At 32.7% G+C, this 17,943-nt stretch overlaps 2 protein-coding genes across 2 annotated transcripts in view; one reads left to right on the top strand and one right to left on the bottom strand.

The window, feature by feature from the left end:
• Positions 1-17,943, top strand: part of LOC114336226 (probable palmitoyltransferase ZDHHC24) — a 51,438-nt gene that overhangs the window by 3,976 nt on the left and 29,519 nt on the right. The gene's annotated exons all lie outside the window — the stretch shown is intronic.
• Positions 4,304-17,943, bottom strand: part of LOC114336230 (suppressor APC domain-containing protein 2) — a 103,128-nt gene continuing 89,488 nt past the window's right edge. Inside the window, exons 2-3 of the mRNA XM_050645115.1 lie at positions 14,118-14,330; positions 4,304-8,414 (exon numbers count right to left, since the gene is read on the bottom strand). Coding sequence (XP_050501072.1) covers positions 8,289-8,414; positions 14,118-14,330 — 339 coding nt within the window. The 3' untranslated portion in view covers positions 4,304-8,288. The remainder of the gene's footprint in view (positions 8,415-14,117; positions 14,331-17,943) is intronic.

The following is a 17,943-nucleotide window of genomic DNA, read 5'->3' as shown; positions in this document are numbered from 1 at the left end:
ATACGTCCACCGATAATAACCATTTCCTAATTATTACATTGACAGTACATATCAATGATATAGTCGGTTCGCTAAACTCGCAACTGGCTAGATATTTTGGTCGATATTTTTATTGTTTTTTGCCAATTTTGCAAAAATTGGCAAAATTACTAACTATTTAGTGATTATTAACTATTTAGTAATTATTTTTTGCCAATTTTACTAAAACTGGCAAAAATTACCGACTAAAATATCTAGAAAGTTGCGTCCGAGTTTAGCGAACAGACTATATTACATATCAACGTACATTCACTTAATGTTTTGATTTAACTTGTTTGCAAATGAATCATCACGTTTGTGCAAAGATATATTGGAACAACTATAACATGTATGAGTTTTAACCTGATTTGAATACAATTACTTGGAAAATATATTTTATTTAAAGACATTTAGTATTATTAGTATTAGATGTTTTGTACTAGTTCTTCAACAATATATTTTTATGTACCTACACAAAAAATGACTGAATACTTTGGTTGCTTTTACTAAGTTAATGTAAATGTAATTTAGAATTCTAAAACTGATGTACTGAACAATTTACATTAATAAAATGTTTATATATCTTCTAGTTGTGCATATATATGTACTAAGTATATATTCAGGTTTCTGTAGTATCTGTTTTTATATTTTTATTATTATTTAATATTCCGCTGTAGTGAATCAACCATACTTTACAGACCATATTTACAGCCTCAGAGCTCGTAAAATCTTTTCAAAAATTATTAAACCCACAATAAAAACTTTTTGAGCACAATTTTTACCATTTTTCAAATGCTATGAAATAGGGAAAATAAGTCCAAAATTACTTTGAGGTGGGGAATAATTCTAGATGTTATGTATACACTTAATTTTAAATGTTATCTTATATTGTAACTGTAAATACTGAAATATTTCATATTGTAACGTTTTCATTTTTCTAGTCATAACTGCCTTTAAATTTTGATTTTGCTACATCGACACGATGTGCCTGTACTATCTCGTAGACTGGTTTTCCTAAGGTCTAACTTCAGCCATATTTTCGAGTTCCCACAGAACTAATTTCGTCTTTATTTAGTACAGCTAAAAAGTACAAGTAAACCAATTTTGTATTCTGAACACAGACAGTGCACTTTCTGTCTTGAAGTACCTATTAAAAAATGTTCATATTAACATTTAGTGTTAAGTAGTCCGGCTCTAAGGTATAAATAATACGCAGACGTCATAATTTGGGCATACTAATTTTGGTGTACAATGTGTACAGATAGCTATAATGCTTGGAAAGAATACTACGAAAATAAATTTAGAACTGAAACAATATAGACGATCTTCTTCTTTGAGTGCCTCTCCTATCGGAGATTGGATATCATTAGGGCGATTATAATTTTATTTACTGCTGTTTTGAACAATTCGTTAGTGGTACAGCCAAACCACTCTCTCAAATTTCTCATCCAGGACATTCTTCTACGGCCTGGATTTCTTCGTCCTTGGATTTTTCCTTGCATTATATTTTGTAGGAATGTGTACTTTTGTCCCCTCATCAGGTGGCCTAAGTATTCAAGTTTTCTCTTTTTATATTCAGTAGAACTTCTGGCTCGTTATTTATTCTGCGTATTACTTCTTCATTTGTAATTTTATCCACCCAACTTATTCTTAGCATACGGCGGTAGCACCACATCTCAAAGCTTTCAAGATTTTTAATATTCCTCTGTTTAAGAGTCCATGACTCAACACCGTAGAGCAAAGTACTAGATAGAACTAGAATATAGACGATAGAACTATGTATATAGTTACCACATATGATTATCTTGGAAGTATAATTACCAATGATTAAAAAATGGACCTCGAAGTAACAATCAACAAAAAAATCGAACGAACTGTACTACGCACTAGCGCCAGTTCTGAGGAAAAAAATAATTGTACCAAGAAACAAAAATGAAAATGTATAATACGATTGTGATCCCGACGATACTATATACCAGCGAAAATTTGACTTTTCAGAAAAAGCATAATAATAGGATAAACGCAATGGAGATGAGACATCTACGAGCTATAGCCGAAAAGACCATATGGGATAGAATAAGAAATGAGGCAATAAGAACGATAACCAAATTCTTCTTTAAGTGCCGTCTCCCAATCGGAGGTTGGATATCATCATCACTATCTTTACTCTTTCCACCGCTGCTCTGAAGAGTTCTATAGAATTGCATTTAAACCAGTCGCAGTCCATTAAATTCTTCAACCATGACACTCTCCTTCTTCCAATTCTCCTTCCGCCTCTTATCTTTCCCTGTATTATCAGCCTTAGTATTTCATATCGCTGTCCCCTCATTACGTGTCCCAGATATTGTAACTTTCTTATTTTTTTTTGTGTTTATTATTTCGCATTCTTTGCCCATTTCTCGTAGTACTTCCGTGTTCGTTTTCTTCTGTGTCCATGCTATTCTAAGCATCCTTCTGTAACACTATATTTCAAATGACTGTAGCTTATTTATGTGTTCTTGCTTCAATGTCCAGCTTTCAAGTCCATATTGCAGTATCCAGAACATGTAGCACCTCAAAGCTCGTACTCTCAGTTCCAATCCAAGGTCTTTGTTGCAGAGAACTGTTTTCATTTTTACAAACGCATTTCTTGCTATTTCTATCCTGTCCTGATAACCAAATAGGAACCAATAATGAACAAAATAATAAATAGACTGGTATGGACATCTGATGAGAATGAAACCCAGTAAACTACCGAGAAAATTAATGAAACAAGAAATATCACAAAAAAGAAAAAAGGCAGACCGAAGAAAAAATGGATACATCAAATAGTAGATGCGGGAAAGATTAAACCGAAAGCGGTTGAAGAAATAAAAATAATAGTACAAGACAGAAAAGAATCGAAGAGATGGGTGAATATGTAGCTAAACTTAATTCACATCCACCTGAAAGGGTATAAGGAAGGGAGAAAGTAAGAATGTTCACATGCTCTGGGAAACTCGTTGGCGGCTCAGTTAAATTAGAAATTGATAAATTTTGAAATGTTGAATGGGTTGCATATGCGAGTTCATTTTAAATGAAGTAAAGAAACACAGACTTACTCATAATCATTTAATTTACTTCGACGACCAGTTTCAATCTCTACAATATACAGATCATCTTCAGTTTGGCGTTACAAGTGATTTAATGCTACAATTAAAGAAAGCCAGAGTTAGAACATTGTCTGGTTGTATCAAAATGCTAATAGAAAGCCAAAATTTTGAAAGGTATGTAAATGTTGACATTTCAGAACAACAAACAATAACAAATACATACGTATGCACACATATGAGCAAACAGGTACTCATAAGCACGCACACATATGTATGCGGTTTATGACTATTTGTTAAATTAAATTGAATTTTAATTTTTTTAAAATTTTGATCTGCTTACATGCCGTTACAAGGGATGATTTGTAAGTTCATCAGTAACATGAATGTTTAAACGTCCAGATTATGCTAGTAGGACACCTTCACCTAGCTATCCTACTAGCATAATCTGGACGTTTAAACATGTTAATGATGAACTTACAAATTAAAAAAAAATTTAAATTTAATTTAATTTAACAAATAGTCATAAACCGCATTCATTTGTGTGCGTGTTTATGAGTACCTGTTTGCTCATATGTGTGCCTACGTATGTATTTGTTTGTTGTTCTGAAATGTCAACATTTACATACCTTTCAAAATTTTGGCTTTATATTAGCATTTTGATACAACCAGACAATGGGTCTATTGAATAAAAATAAGTATTTGCTTTTACTTACAAGTATTTAAGTATTTACTTAATAGTAATTAAATAAAGCATTAAAGAAATCACTTTATTCAATTACTATTAAGTAATTACTTAAATGCTTGTAAGTAAAAGCAAATACTTCTTTTTATTCAATAGACCCATTGTTCTAACTCTGGCTTTGTTTAATTGTAGCATTTAATCACTTGTAACGCCGACCTGAAGATGATCTGTATATTATAGAGATTGAAACCGGTCGTCGAAGTAAATTAAATGATTTTAAGTCTTTACTTCATTTGTTAAATTTTTTTGTCTGAGTCGGGTTGGAACCTTTGCCGTCCAGCTTGGTAAGTCAGTATCTAGCTAGAGAACTATGGCTGCCACGGAGTTAAGCCGTGCTTAGCTTCCAGTTGATCGTACTCTCGTTCGCCACAAAAAAACTGGCGATCACGACCGAGCCTGCAGTGCCCCTTCGTACTCTTATTGCGTTGGGTGGGGAATTTTTATCGCTTTAAAATTAAAAAAAAACAAAAAATAATATAAACGGTTGATATATTTTAATGTCTTTTACAAAAAATATATAAATCTCTATCACTTAAGTGAGATATGGAGTCCTTTTTTTACAATATTCACATATAATACATAATAATTCAGTAGTGAGTATCTAAATAGGTACACATAAGTATGTCTTACTTAAAATTATGAAATTGTCTGTTTTCAAAATACATAATATATTTTAATGGCACAATGGCAGCATCCGAAATAACACAAATTTCTTGTGTCCATAACACTATGGTCTATTTCACATGTTTCCATAAAACATTTATTTGTTGCTGTGATTTAAATTGCTATAGTAGGGATATTTACAAAACTTCACGAACCTTAGAAATACGCATGCCCAAAAAAATCAGTAGTAATTGCACAAGAACTCTAAAATTCTATATTAATTTTAGAGATCGAGTGCAATTTGTTGCGATTATTTCCTGAATAAAACTCTTCAAAACCAAAATTTTATTGTAATTTATTTATGTAAGTACAAATTAGTACTGTTATACACACAGTTGATATAAAATATTTTACGGTTGTAAGTCATCACTTTTATAACTTTTAAAACATTAATTGTCATTAATGTCACTGAATGTATTTTTTCGTAGCAACGAAGTGCATCTGACGTAATATACTTAACGACGGGCAATTATCAAAAATTATCGATTTAATTCAGATTTCTGTAGCTTTCTATTGGTCAGAATCTCCTATGAATGAAATAATCCTGATTATTTCATTCATAGGAGATTCTGACCAATAGAAAGCTACAGAAATAAAAATTAAACTGATTATTTTTTGATGATTTTAACTTCCAATCGTATAGTAAGATATTTGATCACGTGTTTAATTCTGTCCAGTCAGATTAAAATTATTCTGAGAATTATCTACTGTAGAAAATTACCGATAGAATTTTTTTAAGTAGATTGTTTCTGTTTAATGGCAACCAGTTTCCTAGTTTTGACAACTGTCACATTTAAGAAAATATCGCCATGCTGATCGCCAACATCCGGAACGGATAGGCACCTTAAGAAGAAGAAGAGATTTCATTCATAGGAGATTGTGACCAATAGAAAGCTACAGAAATAAAAATTAAACTGATAATTTTTGATAATGTACCGTCGTCAAGTGTATTACGTCAGATGCCCTTGGTTGCTACGAAAAAATACATTCAGTGACATTAATGACAATTAATGTTTTAAAAATTATAAAAGTGATGACTTTCAACCGTCAAATATTTATAACAACTGTGTGTTTAATTGTACTAATTTGTACTTACATAAATAAATTACAATTAAATTTTGGTTTTGAACAGTTTTATTCATGAAATAATCGCAACAAATTGCACTCGATCTCTAAAATTAATATCGAATTTTTGCCCTCGGTGACATTTTGACATAATTTCACTCCCCTTCGGGTCGTGAACTTAAAACTGTCAATGTCTCACTCGGGAAAAATTCAATAATTTTAGAGCTCTTGTGCAATTACTACTGATTATTTCATTCATAGGAGATTCTGACCAATAGAAAGCTACAGAAATCTAAAATCGATAATTTTTGATAATTTCCCGTCGCGGTCGTCAAGTATATTACGTCAGATGAACTTCGTTCCTACGAAAAAATACATTCAGTGACATTAATGTTTTAAAAATTATAAAACGGATGACTTTCAACTGTCAAATTAATATTTATAACAACTGTTTGTTTAATTGTACTAATTTGTACTTACATAAATAAATTACAATAAAATTTTGGTTTTGAACAGTTTTATTCATGAAATAATCGCAACAAATTGCACTCGATCTCTAAAATTAATATAGAATTTTTGCCCTCGTGACACTTTGACATAATTTCACTCGCCTTCGGCTCGTGAAATTAAAACTGTCAAAGTGTCACTCGGCAGAAATGCAAATTAAGGTGATAATTTTTGATAATATCCCGTCGTCAAGTATATTACGTCAGATGCTCTTCGTTGCTACGAAAAAATACATTCAGTGACATTAATGACAATTAAGGTTTTAAAAGTTATAAAAGTGATGACTTTCAACCGTAAAATATTTTATATCAACTGTGTGTTTAACAGTACTAATTTGTACTTACATAAATAAATTACAATAAAATTTTGGTTTTGAACAGTTTTATTCATGAAATAATCGCAACAAATTGCACTCGATCTCTAAAATTAATATAGAATTTTAGAGCTCTTGTGCAATTACTACTGACAATATTCTTCTTTTTTTTTTAAGTGCCATCTCCATAGACGTATATCTTTATACGTCCATGACCGTCTAACAATCGGAGGTTGGATATCATCATCACTATCTTCACTCTATCTACCGCTGCTCTGAAGAGTTTTATAGACTACATTTAAACCAGTCCCTTAAATTCTTCAACTATGACACTCTCCTTCTTCCTATACTCCTTCCTCCTTTTATCTTTCCTTGTATTATTAGTCTTAGGATTTCATATCGCTGTCCCCTCATTACGTGTCCCAGATAATGTAACTTTCTTATTTTTATTGTGTTTATTATTTCGTATCCTTTGCCCATTTCTCGAAATACTTCCGTGTTTGTCTTTTTCTGTGCCCATGCTATTCTAAGCATCCTTTTGTATTGTACCCTCGGAGGTCGGTGGAAAAAATTTACACCCAAAATAACAAAATTCAGTTTGGCGACACTGTGTGAATGTTGATAGTAACATATCCCTTTTAAGATAAACAGAAGTAATTTAGTACAGACAAATTAATATATTTTTGTGCCAACAAAAATGAGATTTTTCAACCAAATAATGTTTCACATTATTTGGTTGAATTGGTTTTTGGAAACACAAAATAATTTTGAATTGGTTTCTGCTAATGAGCTTGCTTTTTTTGCCATTAAAGTAGAAACAACTTTAAAAATTATTCTTTATAATCATTATCGTCCAGTTCTCGTCTTATTATTTTCACTGTACTAATTAATATCCGTCGACTAATTTACAATGATTAATGCGATGTTAAAACATTTTATCGTTAGCGGCTTCTGGAGTGTTTGAGACATATCTAATTTCATTGATAAAATGCACAGTCCCACCGATTTCCACTTGAACCATAACACCACATTTCAAATGACTGTAGCTTATTTATGTGTTCTTGCTTCAAGTCCAGCTTTCAAGTCCATATTGCAGTATCGCGAACACGTAGGATAAAGCTCTTACTCTCAGCTCTAATCTAAGGTCTTTTCTTTGTTGCAGAGAATTGATTTCATTTTTACAAACGCTTTTCTTGCTATGTATTTCTATCCTGGCCCTTATTTCTGTTGTTTGATCATTATTGTCTGAAATCAAGGTTCCTTGGTATTTGTATTTATCCAAATGTAGGTATGCCTATTTGTATATTTGATTTCTTACTTATTATCATTTTTCATGTATTTGGTCTTTTTTATAGGTATTCATTTCATACTTAAATCAATATAAGTAAATACTTAAAATAAAAACAATAAATACTTCAACTATTATACTAAAGCAAGAACAAGTTTGACTATGTCTTGCTATAAAAAAGTGTCGGATTTCACAGGTTGATTCTTACTTTGACGTCACCGAATGATTAAGCCAGGTTCATGAAATTTTGTAAGAAAATATCATAGTTGGTTTGGTTTGTTTACAATCACAACGTTCATCTACTTTAATAATGTACAATGTACTAATAATGTACATGTCGTCATCACAACTAATATTATTTGTATTATAAAATAATATCATTGATAGTTTTAAACACTTCTGAATTATTGAGTAAATGAACAATTCCAGACAGTTAAATGTTCTGTAATACATGTCATGATCCTTCATAATTTTATGGCACCAAATATTTCATTTACATTTCGTCAAAAAAATAAAAACAGGTAACTCACAAATCTTCACAAAATCACATTTTTTAAAGTTTGTACAAAAATGTATCTTATTGAATAAATTGTATATTTATTATTACACTAGTGTTTTTAATTAAAATACCGCTTCTTCTTGCACATTGCTCCTCTTAGAGGGGACTGATCGCATTTGTAGAACTTGGATTAGATTGGCCTTTTCCCTTTCCAGTGCTGATATTCGTTCACTTTTTTTACTTACTTCCTAAAAATACAAAATACACATATTAAACAATTTTTAAATGAAAAGGTAAATGATTAAATAAAAGATAATAAGCTTAAGAGACTATAACCAGCTTTTAAAAGATTCATTGTTTTTCCAAATTTAAAAATAACTAAAATTCCGAGAGATATACAGGGTGATTGATTAGTGTGATAAAGCTCCGTAGATCCGCTATTATAGTAATATATAGCAATAAAAGTTAATAACAAAATTGTAGCCAACTTTGAGCTTCACATTACAAAATTAGTTAGATTGCTACAGGGTCTTCGATAACATAGTGGCAGACCAAACTTATGTTTTTTTAAATGGAACACCCTGTATTTTATTTTATATTCGAAATCCCGTTAACTTCTCCATCACAAAAATATAATGGATTGGTATGTATACAAGGTATTTACAAAGTTATAACCAATTTTATATAAAAATCGTAAAAAGTTCAACTCCTTGTATAAATAAAAATGAGTACAACAGCAATGGTTTATTGATGCCCTATTTTTTTATTTATTGTCAAAATTTTCAAAAATTATTGGTATTGCTAATTTTATTTATATCAAATACAGGGTGAGTCAAAACGCAAGTACAAAGTACATTATTATCGCAGTAATTTTAAATGGAATACACTGTATTTTATATTACTATTTTTATATAACATTCTCTATGTCTAAATTTATGAGTTTTCGAGATATTTTCATTTTTCAATGGACCAGTAGCGTGGTAACTCAGATTACCAGAATTTAATAAATCTGACGCATTTTTGGGGTTACGTTAAGAGTGAAGTTTATAAAATACCTCAAACAACAAGGGATGAGATGAAAAATAGAATACAAAGTGTATTTCGAAGGGATAATTTCCAAATGGTTCGTTGTGTAGGTAACTCATTCAATGACCGTTTTTAGACCTGCACAAATGTGTTAAGAGGTCATTTTGAACACCTTATGTAATTAAATATTTAAAATATTTTATTAAAAATAACTTTTAATTTGTTTATAAATGTTTTTTGTAAAAGTTATTATTGATAAATTATTTTTTGTTCTTTATTTGATACATTGTTACATTTACGTACAAAAGTAGTTTTTAATTGTTTTCACAAAATGTTGTATTTTGTGTTTGTGTTTTTGTTTGTAAAATTTATTACTTATAAATTATGTTTCTTTCTTTATTTGTTACATTTACAGACAAAAGTAGTTTTTAATTGTTTCAAAAATGTTGTATGGTTTGGTTGTGCTTTTTTTTGTAAAATTTATTACTAATAAATTATTTTATCGCCAACCGTCATTAAAGTCATTTATTATTGTACTCATTTGCCCTCGTTTGCGGCAGTAAAGTAACACTTTATTGTACTGAAAGAAGAATTTTTCTTTACCTGTCGCGATTAATGGAGATTGAATGTAAGTGGTCGATGGCAGTAATCGATTATTTATTTGAGTTAACTTACAATTTATTTACTTTAATTATTAAAAATATTGTACAAAATTTACATCGTTGATTAAATTTATGTCAAAAAGTGAAATTCTGTAGTATTTTGTAAATATATTTATATAAAATAAATCAAAACTTTACCGATTTAGTAATTATTCAATGTTAATAACTATCGATTAAAAATCGAAAGCGGCCATCATGCAAAAGTCATCTGTCATCACTGTCATGAAATTTTTATTACGTTTAAAATTTTAAAAATTGTAAATTGTAAGTAAGTGTTAAAACCAATAGGTATTAAATTGTTGGCGATAAAATTTTGTATGAACCACATCAGTAAAGACTCTTTATCGAACTCGTCTGTTCGCCTCGCTCGCTCTGCTCAAAATATCAGGCTCGTTCGATAAAGAGTAACTTTACTGACTTGGTACATAAATAACTATTTATTTCTTTATTTAATACCGGATTGATAATAATCAGTAATCGTAAATTGTCAGTTTTAGACAATTCAGTCATGGCTTACTTAAAATTTGGAAAAATTTAGACACCTAATTAATAATTTGCTCTGAAAAATGAAAATATCTCGAAAACTAATAAATTTAGACATAGGAAATGTTATATAAAAATTAAAGTACGGAAACGGTACTTTTCGATAGTGATATAAAATATAGGATGTTCCATTTAAAATTACTGAGAAAATAATGTACTCGCGTTTTGACTCACCCTGTATTCGTTATAAAAAAATTAGCAATATCAATCATTTTTGAAAATTTTGGCAATAAATAAAAAAAATATGGCATCAATAATCCATTGCTATTGCGCCTATTTTTATTTATACAGTGAGTTGAAGTTTTGGAATAATTATTCATCATTAGTATTCATTACATCTTCGACAGTATTTCCCCAGCCGATTTTTTTTTCAGAAGCCCACATTGGATTGTTGGTATTTAAATCTCCAACAAGAGGATATGTGAAGAAAGTTGGTATTGTTATATGAGAGGTTTGTTTCAACTCGATACAAAACCGTTATTGAACGGTTACGAGTATGCGCAGTAACTGCGCATAAATTTTCGTTATTGCGCATGCGCGTAACGATTCAAGAACGGTTTTGTATCGAGTTGGAACACACCTGAGGTAAACCAGTTCGGACTCAGTTAAGCTATAATTTGCAGGAATATATATGCTAGATACTGTAATCTTATTTGGTCAATATGAATATGTATATGTATAGAAAATGTCGGCAGTAGTAACTAGAATTAACTTTTGGAAGTATTTTTTAAGTCTAAGATGAAACATATCTATTCTGAAACAAATCCATTAAATTAGAATAACGTTAGGAATGTTGTGTGCTATATGAGAGATATTTCTCATTCTAAGGTTTCATTGATGACGGTCCAATTAAACTCACCGCATCTGCTATGCATACCTACCTAAGTTTTTCTTAATATTCTTGTAAACCTATACGAGAAATACTAGTAATAACAGCTAAACAGGAAATTCTACAAACTGTCGGACAATTTTACAGCGAACTCTACAACAAAACAGAAGAAAATGTCCCAAATGACAACATGCCAAAGGTTCTAAACCAGTGCTCTGAAGACATACCAGATGTTACTGTAGACGAAATTAAAAAGGCTCTCCTACAAATGAAAAACAATAAGTCACCTGGCCATGATGGGGTCGTTGCTGAAGCCATAAAATTAGGAGGCGAGAAACTGATACAAATGCTTGCCATACATTTCACATAATGCATTGAACGGGAAACAACACCATCCCAATGGCAAAATGTAGTGATCATTCTAATGTTTACGAAAGGAGATTTAACCAAATCTCGAAAACTATAGACTATAGACCAATCAGCCTGTCACACATATATAAGCTTTTTACAACAGTCATAACCAACACACTTTCGAACAAAATGGACTTTTACCAATCATGTGAGCAGGCAGGATTCAGGTCAGACTTCGGCACAAATGATCATCTACAAGTTAATAAAAGCCTCATCGAAAAACGTATAGAGTACAACAAACCACTCATCTTAATATTTGTGGATTATGAGAAAGTATTTGACACAGTACACCATCATAAAATGCTAGAAGCTTTAAAAGAAAGACAAATAGATCACCGCTACACCACTGTCATCAAAAATATCTACGATAATGCTCCGGCATGCGTCAGACTCCATGAAGATACACACAAGTTCAACATTCATCGTGGAGTTTGCCAGTCCAGGGTGACACCATTTCGCCAAAACTGTTCACAACATTATTGGAATACATGTAAGCGTGTAAACCTAGACGAAAAGAGCATAAACATAAACAGAGAGCAACTTAGTCACCTCAGGTGCGCGGACGACATAGTCCTCGTTAAAAGGCGTTAAGTCGTCTCATTGTCTCTACATTTAACGTCAATGATTCCACTCCATAGCATAGTACACTGTATACGTAACATTTATTAGGCGTACTTTAAGAGCTAATGTTAAATCTTTGCTACATAGGACCTTTTTCATTTTCATAAAATTAGAACGAGCTTTTTCGATTCTAACTTTTATTTCTGCAGTGTAGTCATTATTTTCTGTTATAAGTGTTCCTAGGTAAGTGTACTTTTTTACTCTTTCTATCTGCTGGCCCTCTACTATCAAGATTTCGTTAGTATTATGGTTGTTTTTACTAATTTTCATAAACTTCGTCTTTTTGATATTGAGAGAGAGAGTCCGTACTCCCTACTACTCCTTACTATTTTACTCATGAGTCTTTGCAGGTCTTGTAAACTATCGGCTATTATTACTGTATTATCTGCATATCTGATGTTGTTAACTTAAGACTCCATTTACTCTTATGCCGACTGTTTCATCTTCCAGAGTTTCTCGCATTACCTCTTCAGAATAAGCGTTAAATAATAGAGTTGATAGTATGCAGCCTTGCCGGACTCCTCTCTTTATTTCCATTTCTTCAGATGTTTCTTTTTCAATTCTTACTATTGCTCGCTGATTGTAATAATAGAGGTGTGTTATTAGTCTTAAATCTCTTTCATCTAGGTTTTTAGTTTTCATAATTTCCATGAGTCGATCATGTTTTACTTTATCAAACGCGTTATTGTAGTCTATAAAGCAGACGTAAAGAGGACGGTTGACATCCAAACATCTCTGTGTTAGCACGTTGAAGGAGAATAATGCCTCTCTGGTACCCATACCATTGCGGAATCCATATTGAGTGTCACTAATATCCAGCTCCAGTTTAGAGTGTATTCTGGCGTGTATAATTTTCACCAGAATTTTCAAGGTATGTGACATTAAGCTTATGGTTCGGTAGTCACTGCATTCTTTGGCATTCACCTTCTTTGGCAAACACACAAATGCTGATGTCAACATTTCTCTAGGGATGATTCCCGTAGTATAGATAGCGTTGAACAGTTCTATTATGTCCAGGTTTTTCTCGTTGACCAACTTTATCAGCTCGCTACGTAATTCATCTGGACCAGCAGATTTATTGGTTTTCATAAAGTTTATTGCCTGACTTACCTCTGATTTGGTTATCTCTGGGCTCACATCTCCTGTTTGGCTATCTACGGATGTACTAGCTTCTCTCTGGTCATGAAATAGTTCCTCGATGTACTCTTTCCATCGTCGTAGTTTTCGTTCTGTCTCCATTATAATATTTCCATCTTTGTCGAGCAATATATTTGAGGTTCTTCTATTTCCTATTCCTGCTATCTGTTTTGCAATTCTTCTATTTCTTTACATTTTTCAGAGAAGTAGGTTTCTTTAGCCTCCCTAATTTTTCTTCTTATTTGGTTTTGAAGATGTTTATAGCGGGTCTTATTGATTGTTTTGTTTTTTCTTCTTTCATTCATCAACTCTAGAATTTCCCCAGTCATCCATTCTTCTTTCTTACAATTGCGCCTTAGATCAGCAGTAACCGAATATCGACCTTAAAATGAAACTGGGCAGGGCATATCGCGCGAACGAAGGACGAAAGATGGACGAAACGTATTCTCGAGTGGAGACCCACACAGGACGCCTTTCGAAGCAGAGGACGATAACCAACAAGATGGACTTGAAGATGACTTGAAGCGGATATGCCAAAATTTGTTGCAAGCGGCAATGAGATCAGCAGTGGACAAGTATAGGCTGAATAATGATGATGATACGTATACATTATGTCTACATACACGGCGCGCGGCATAAACTGCCGTGAATTTATCTTTTAGCATACCAATGTAAGTTTCCTTTTAACATTGCTTAATATTTTAAAAGAGTGTGATATTTACCTCGGTAAGTAATCTGTTTTGTTGTTTTAACCTATCCGATATATCTTGTGGAGGTGGATGAATTGGCGGGTAATGGTTTACAGCTAGGTTCATATGAAGCGGAAGTCCTCCTCTTTCCCAACTTTCTGTTAATGTCGCAAGATGGCGGTTCACTTCCAGTACCCTAGCACGTTGAAGTTCTAGCCGCTCTTGGTGTGCTTCAGACCAATGTTCCTAAAATGAAAGAAAATATTTATTGTAATTTTAGATGCTGGTTCCATCCCAGATTACATATAAACTTGTGGCAAGTTTGATTCTTCTTTGATTTTAAATTGCTGCGTCAAATATGACGAGGCAAGTTTGTGAAAATATTGCTGCAATATTGTTATGACAAAAGATAATGTTTCAAGTTTGTAGCAACATTGCTGCAACCTTACGGCTGCACAGCCACGCGCGCCCTCTATTTGGTTTTGGTTGACCTACACGCATAGACATATTAAGGATAGATAATGCATCATGAGCAAAAAAGCGCAACGCGCAGGCAGTCGATCGGTGGTCTGTTTATCTCTTTTTACAAAGCGGTCCCGCGCATGTGACAGACAAAGATTGCTAGACCACTCAAAGTGAATATTGTTCATTGATATTGGCAATATACCTCGATGCACAGAGCGACCCATACCTTGCCTGGTCTACCCTTTATTATGTACATGCCTACGCGACCTACACGCAACTTACACGTTACGTTCGGTTTTCGTTTGGTACCCTGACTGATGTCACGCGGTGATGTTATAATTTTTCTTTGAGTTTTTATAACTTAAATTTTTACGATTTTTTAGTTTTATAGTGTATTAATTACTACTAAGCTGAAGCTTTTTTTTTAATAAATTAACAAAGTTCAGCTTCACCCGATCAGTTTTTCATAGACCAATCTGCTTCTGGAATAGATTACAGATTAGTAGGTTTCATATCAGTTTTTGCTTTGGTGGAATTAAGGTAAGTTTGTTTTATGTTTTTTGTAGTTTCTAGCTGTATTCACATACTATCTAAAATAAAAAGTCCATGTTAGGGCAAAATCAGACGGACCACGCTGCAGCGCTACGCTGTGGATCCACAACAGTAGGTTCCGATGATTTACCTTGGGTTCTTATGTAGAGTGGACGTTACACCCCAGACGAGCGACTGTGGTCGGCCACAGTCGCTGGTCTGGGGTGATACTGTGACATTATTTATAGGCCGCTCACAACCTGGCCTATTTCGTTCCGGACGCTTCTGTCGTTAAACTGTCTGACCCTCTCTGCATACGAGACAAATAGAAACTTGTTACAATCGGCGCTTCTAGAAGGCCATAGATAAACCTTTTTTATTGCTCTTTAAATAATATTTACCTTTCGATTTTTCTGGAAGTCAGTAGACTAATAATTGTACATAACTATATAAATAGACATTTTTGGAATTAGAAGTCTAGTTGTGAATTTGAAATGGTCGGTGTACTTTGATATGTAACGGGCGCGGAATATTTTTTGAATTTGTAATTAGATAAATTAGTACATTTGGTGTAATAAATAAATTAGATATCGTAGTTTGTAAAATAAAAGATATAAATTCAGTGTTTTTCATTTGTTTAGTTGTAAGTTATTAAAAATACATATAAAGTCAACTAAAATTAAACATTAGTGCCTAAAAGATCATAGAAAAGTCAGTTTTATAACAATACTCCTGCATAGATCCCTACCGGAAGGGCGGAGAAAGTAATTAATAGACGGATACGTGAAGAAACCGTAAATATCCGATAATCAGTTTGGCTTTGCAGATCAACAACAGATGCATTTTTTATTATAATGCAGTTGATGGAAAAATACAGGAATAAAGAAGCAAACGCTCATATGGTATTCACTGATCTTAAGAAAGCTTATGATAGAGTTCCTCAAGAGATTCTGTAGTGGGCTCTCAATAAGAAAGGAGTCCTCGATGGATATGTAAAAACTGTGAGAGATATGTACGAGGAAGTAAAAACTAGTGTTAGGACAGGTGTGGAAGGGACTGATACATTTTATGTGAAAGTAGGATTGCACTAACGCTCGGTGCTTAATCCTTATTTATTTTCATTAGTTTTGGATCAGATAACGGAAAACTACAGGGTAAAATTCCCTGGTGCTTAATGTATGCTGATGATGTAGTGTTAGTAGGATAGTGAAAGCGACTGTGGAAGAAAAACTGGAACAGTAGTGACAAGCTGTTGAGGAAAAAGGTTTAAAACTTAGTAGGACAAAAACAGAATATTTAGAATGTTCATTTGAAATGGGGTGACTACAAATAAAACGATATCTTCGGATGGTGAAATGATTGTGAAAAATAATAGTTTTAAGTAGGTATCTATGATCTGCATTACAGAGTAGTGGGGAGATAGATAGAGATGCGTGCAACAGAATTAGGGCTGGATGGATGAAGTGGAAGGAACTGAGTGGTGTATTGTGCGTCAGAAAAATTCCAATGAAGCTGAAGGGAAAATTCTGTAAAACAGCCATAAGAGCGGCTATTATGTACGGAACTGAATGTAGGGCGGTTAAAAGAAAGAGAAACAACGAATTTATGTGGCGAAAATGAGAATACTTAGGTGGATGAGTGGAGTGACAAAACAGGATACAATTAAAAATGAGTATATTAGGAGAAGTCTAGAGGTTGCATTAATTAATTCCAAAATAAGAGGGCATATGTTAAGATAGTTTGGTCATGTTTAACGTCGAGACGTTAATCACCCAATGCGAAGAATAGCCGAATTAGGGGTTTCTGGAAGCAGCAGGAGAAGAAGATCAAAGAAGATCTGGGGGAAACGCTTAGGCAGGACATGTCGATTAAGGGAATTGCTATTGATATGACCCAAGATAGAAACTTATGGAGAAATGCAATTAGGGAATCCGATCCTACATAGGTATATTAATGTATTCCAACATAAACTTATTTTTCTTATTAACTTAATTTTCTAATATTAATCCATAATAATTTCACAAAATCCAAAGTGTATGGCTATGTTCTTGTGTAAAGAATATGTCTTATGAATTATATATTATATTATTATGTGCTGAACTACTTGATGTGGTCACAAGTGACATCTTTACTGGTGCAAGAAGACGTGCTAGCGTTAAACCGTTGATTGATAAATACCAGTATATTTATCAGTCAACGGTTAAACGTAATTAATACTGTATAATTTTGTGGTTTTTGAGGTAATAAGAAGGTTCTAAGCAGTCGGCCGTGTATAATTTAGGGTGCATGCTCTCATGTTAACGAAACCAGAAAGAAACGTTGATAATAACAAGATTTTATATTTATGGATCTAAAAAAAGGAAATTGCCAACCGTTAAAAACCACTGTGGAACTCGAAACCGAAACCTTTAACTGAATGTTTGGAATAGTTTGGTTTTACGACAACACAAAATATCAATGCACGTTTAATGGTTCAACGGGATATAAAAGAGATTGTAGGTAACTGTAAAAAGGAATATGATATGATACGGAATAGTGAGTTGTAAATTATAAGAGATAGGAAACCTCAAAACTTTACGCAACTTCTACTTCTACGTCGTTTTCATACCTACGTTAGAAAGTGACAAATTAACAACAAAGGACTATGAGTTTTATTAGAAAATTTCTAACAGCGTTGAAATGAGCCAATTAAAAAGCTAGGGCGATTATTTTTGGGTATTTATGAGTAGGGATTTAGGGAAGGTGGAAGTTAACTAAAAGAAAACGTACACATATCTCTCTCATTCTTTGAGCCCTTGGCAGGGCGTGATGACACTCTAAATATTTTTAGTTTGTCTCTATTGCTTGCGATCCTGTGTCAGAT

The sequence above is a fragment of the Diabrotica virgifera genome, chromosome 3 (genome assembly GCF_917563875.1).
Source record: "Diabrotica virgifera virgifera chromosome 3, PGI_DIABVI_V3a".
In the NCBI taxonomy this organism is placed as follows: Eukaryota; Metazoa; Arthropoda; class Insecta; order Coleoptera; family Chrysomelidae; genus Diabrotica; species Diabrotica virgifera.
The sequence above is the reverse complement of the archived record's forward strand: the minus strand, read 5'-3'. Positions and strand labels throughout refer to the sequence as shown.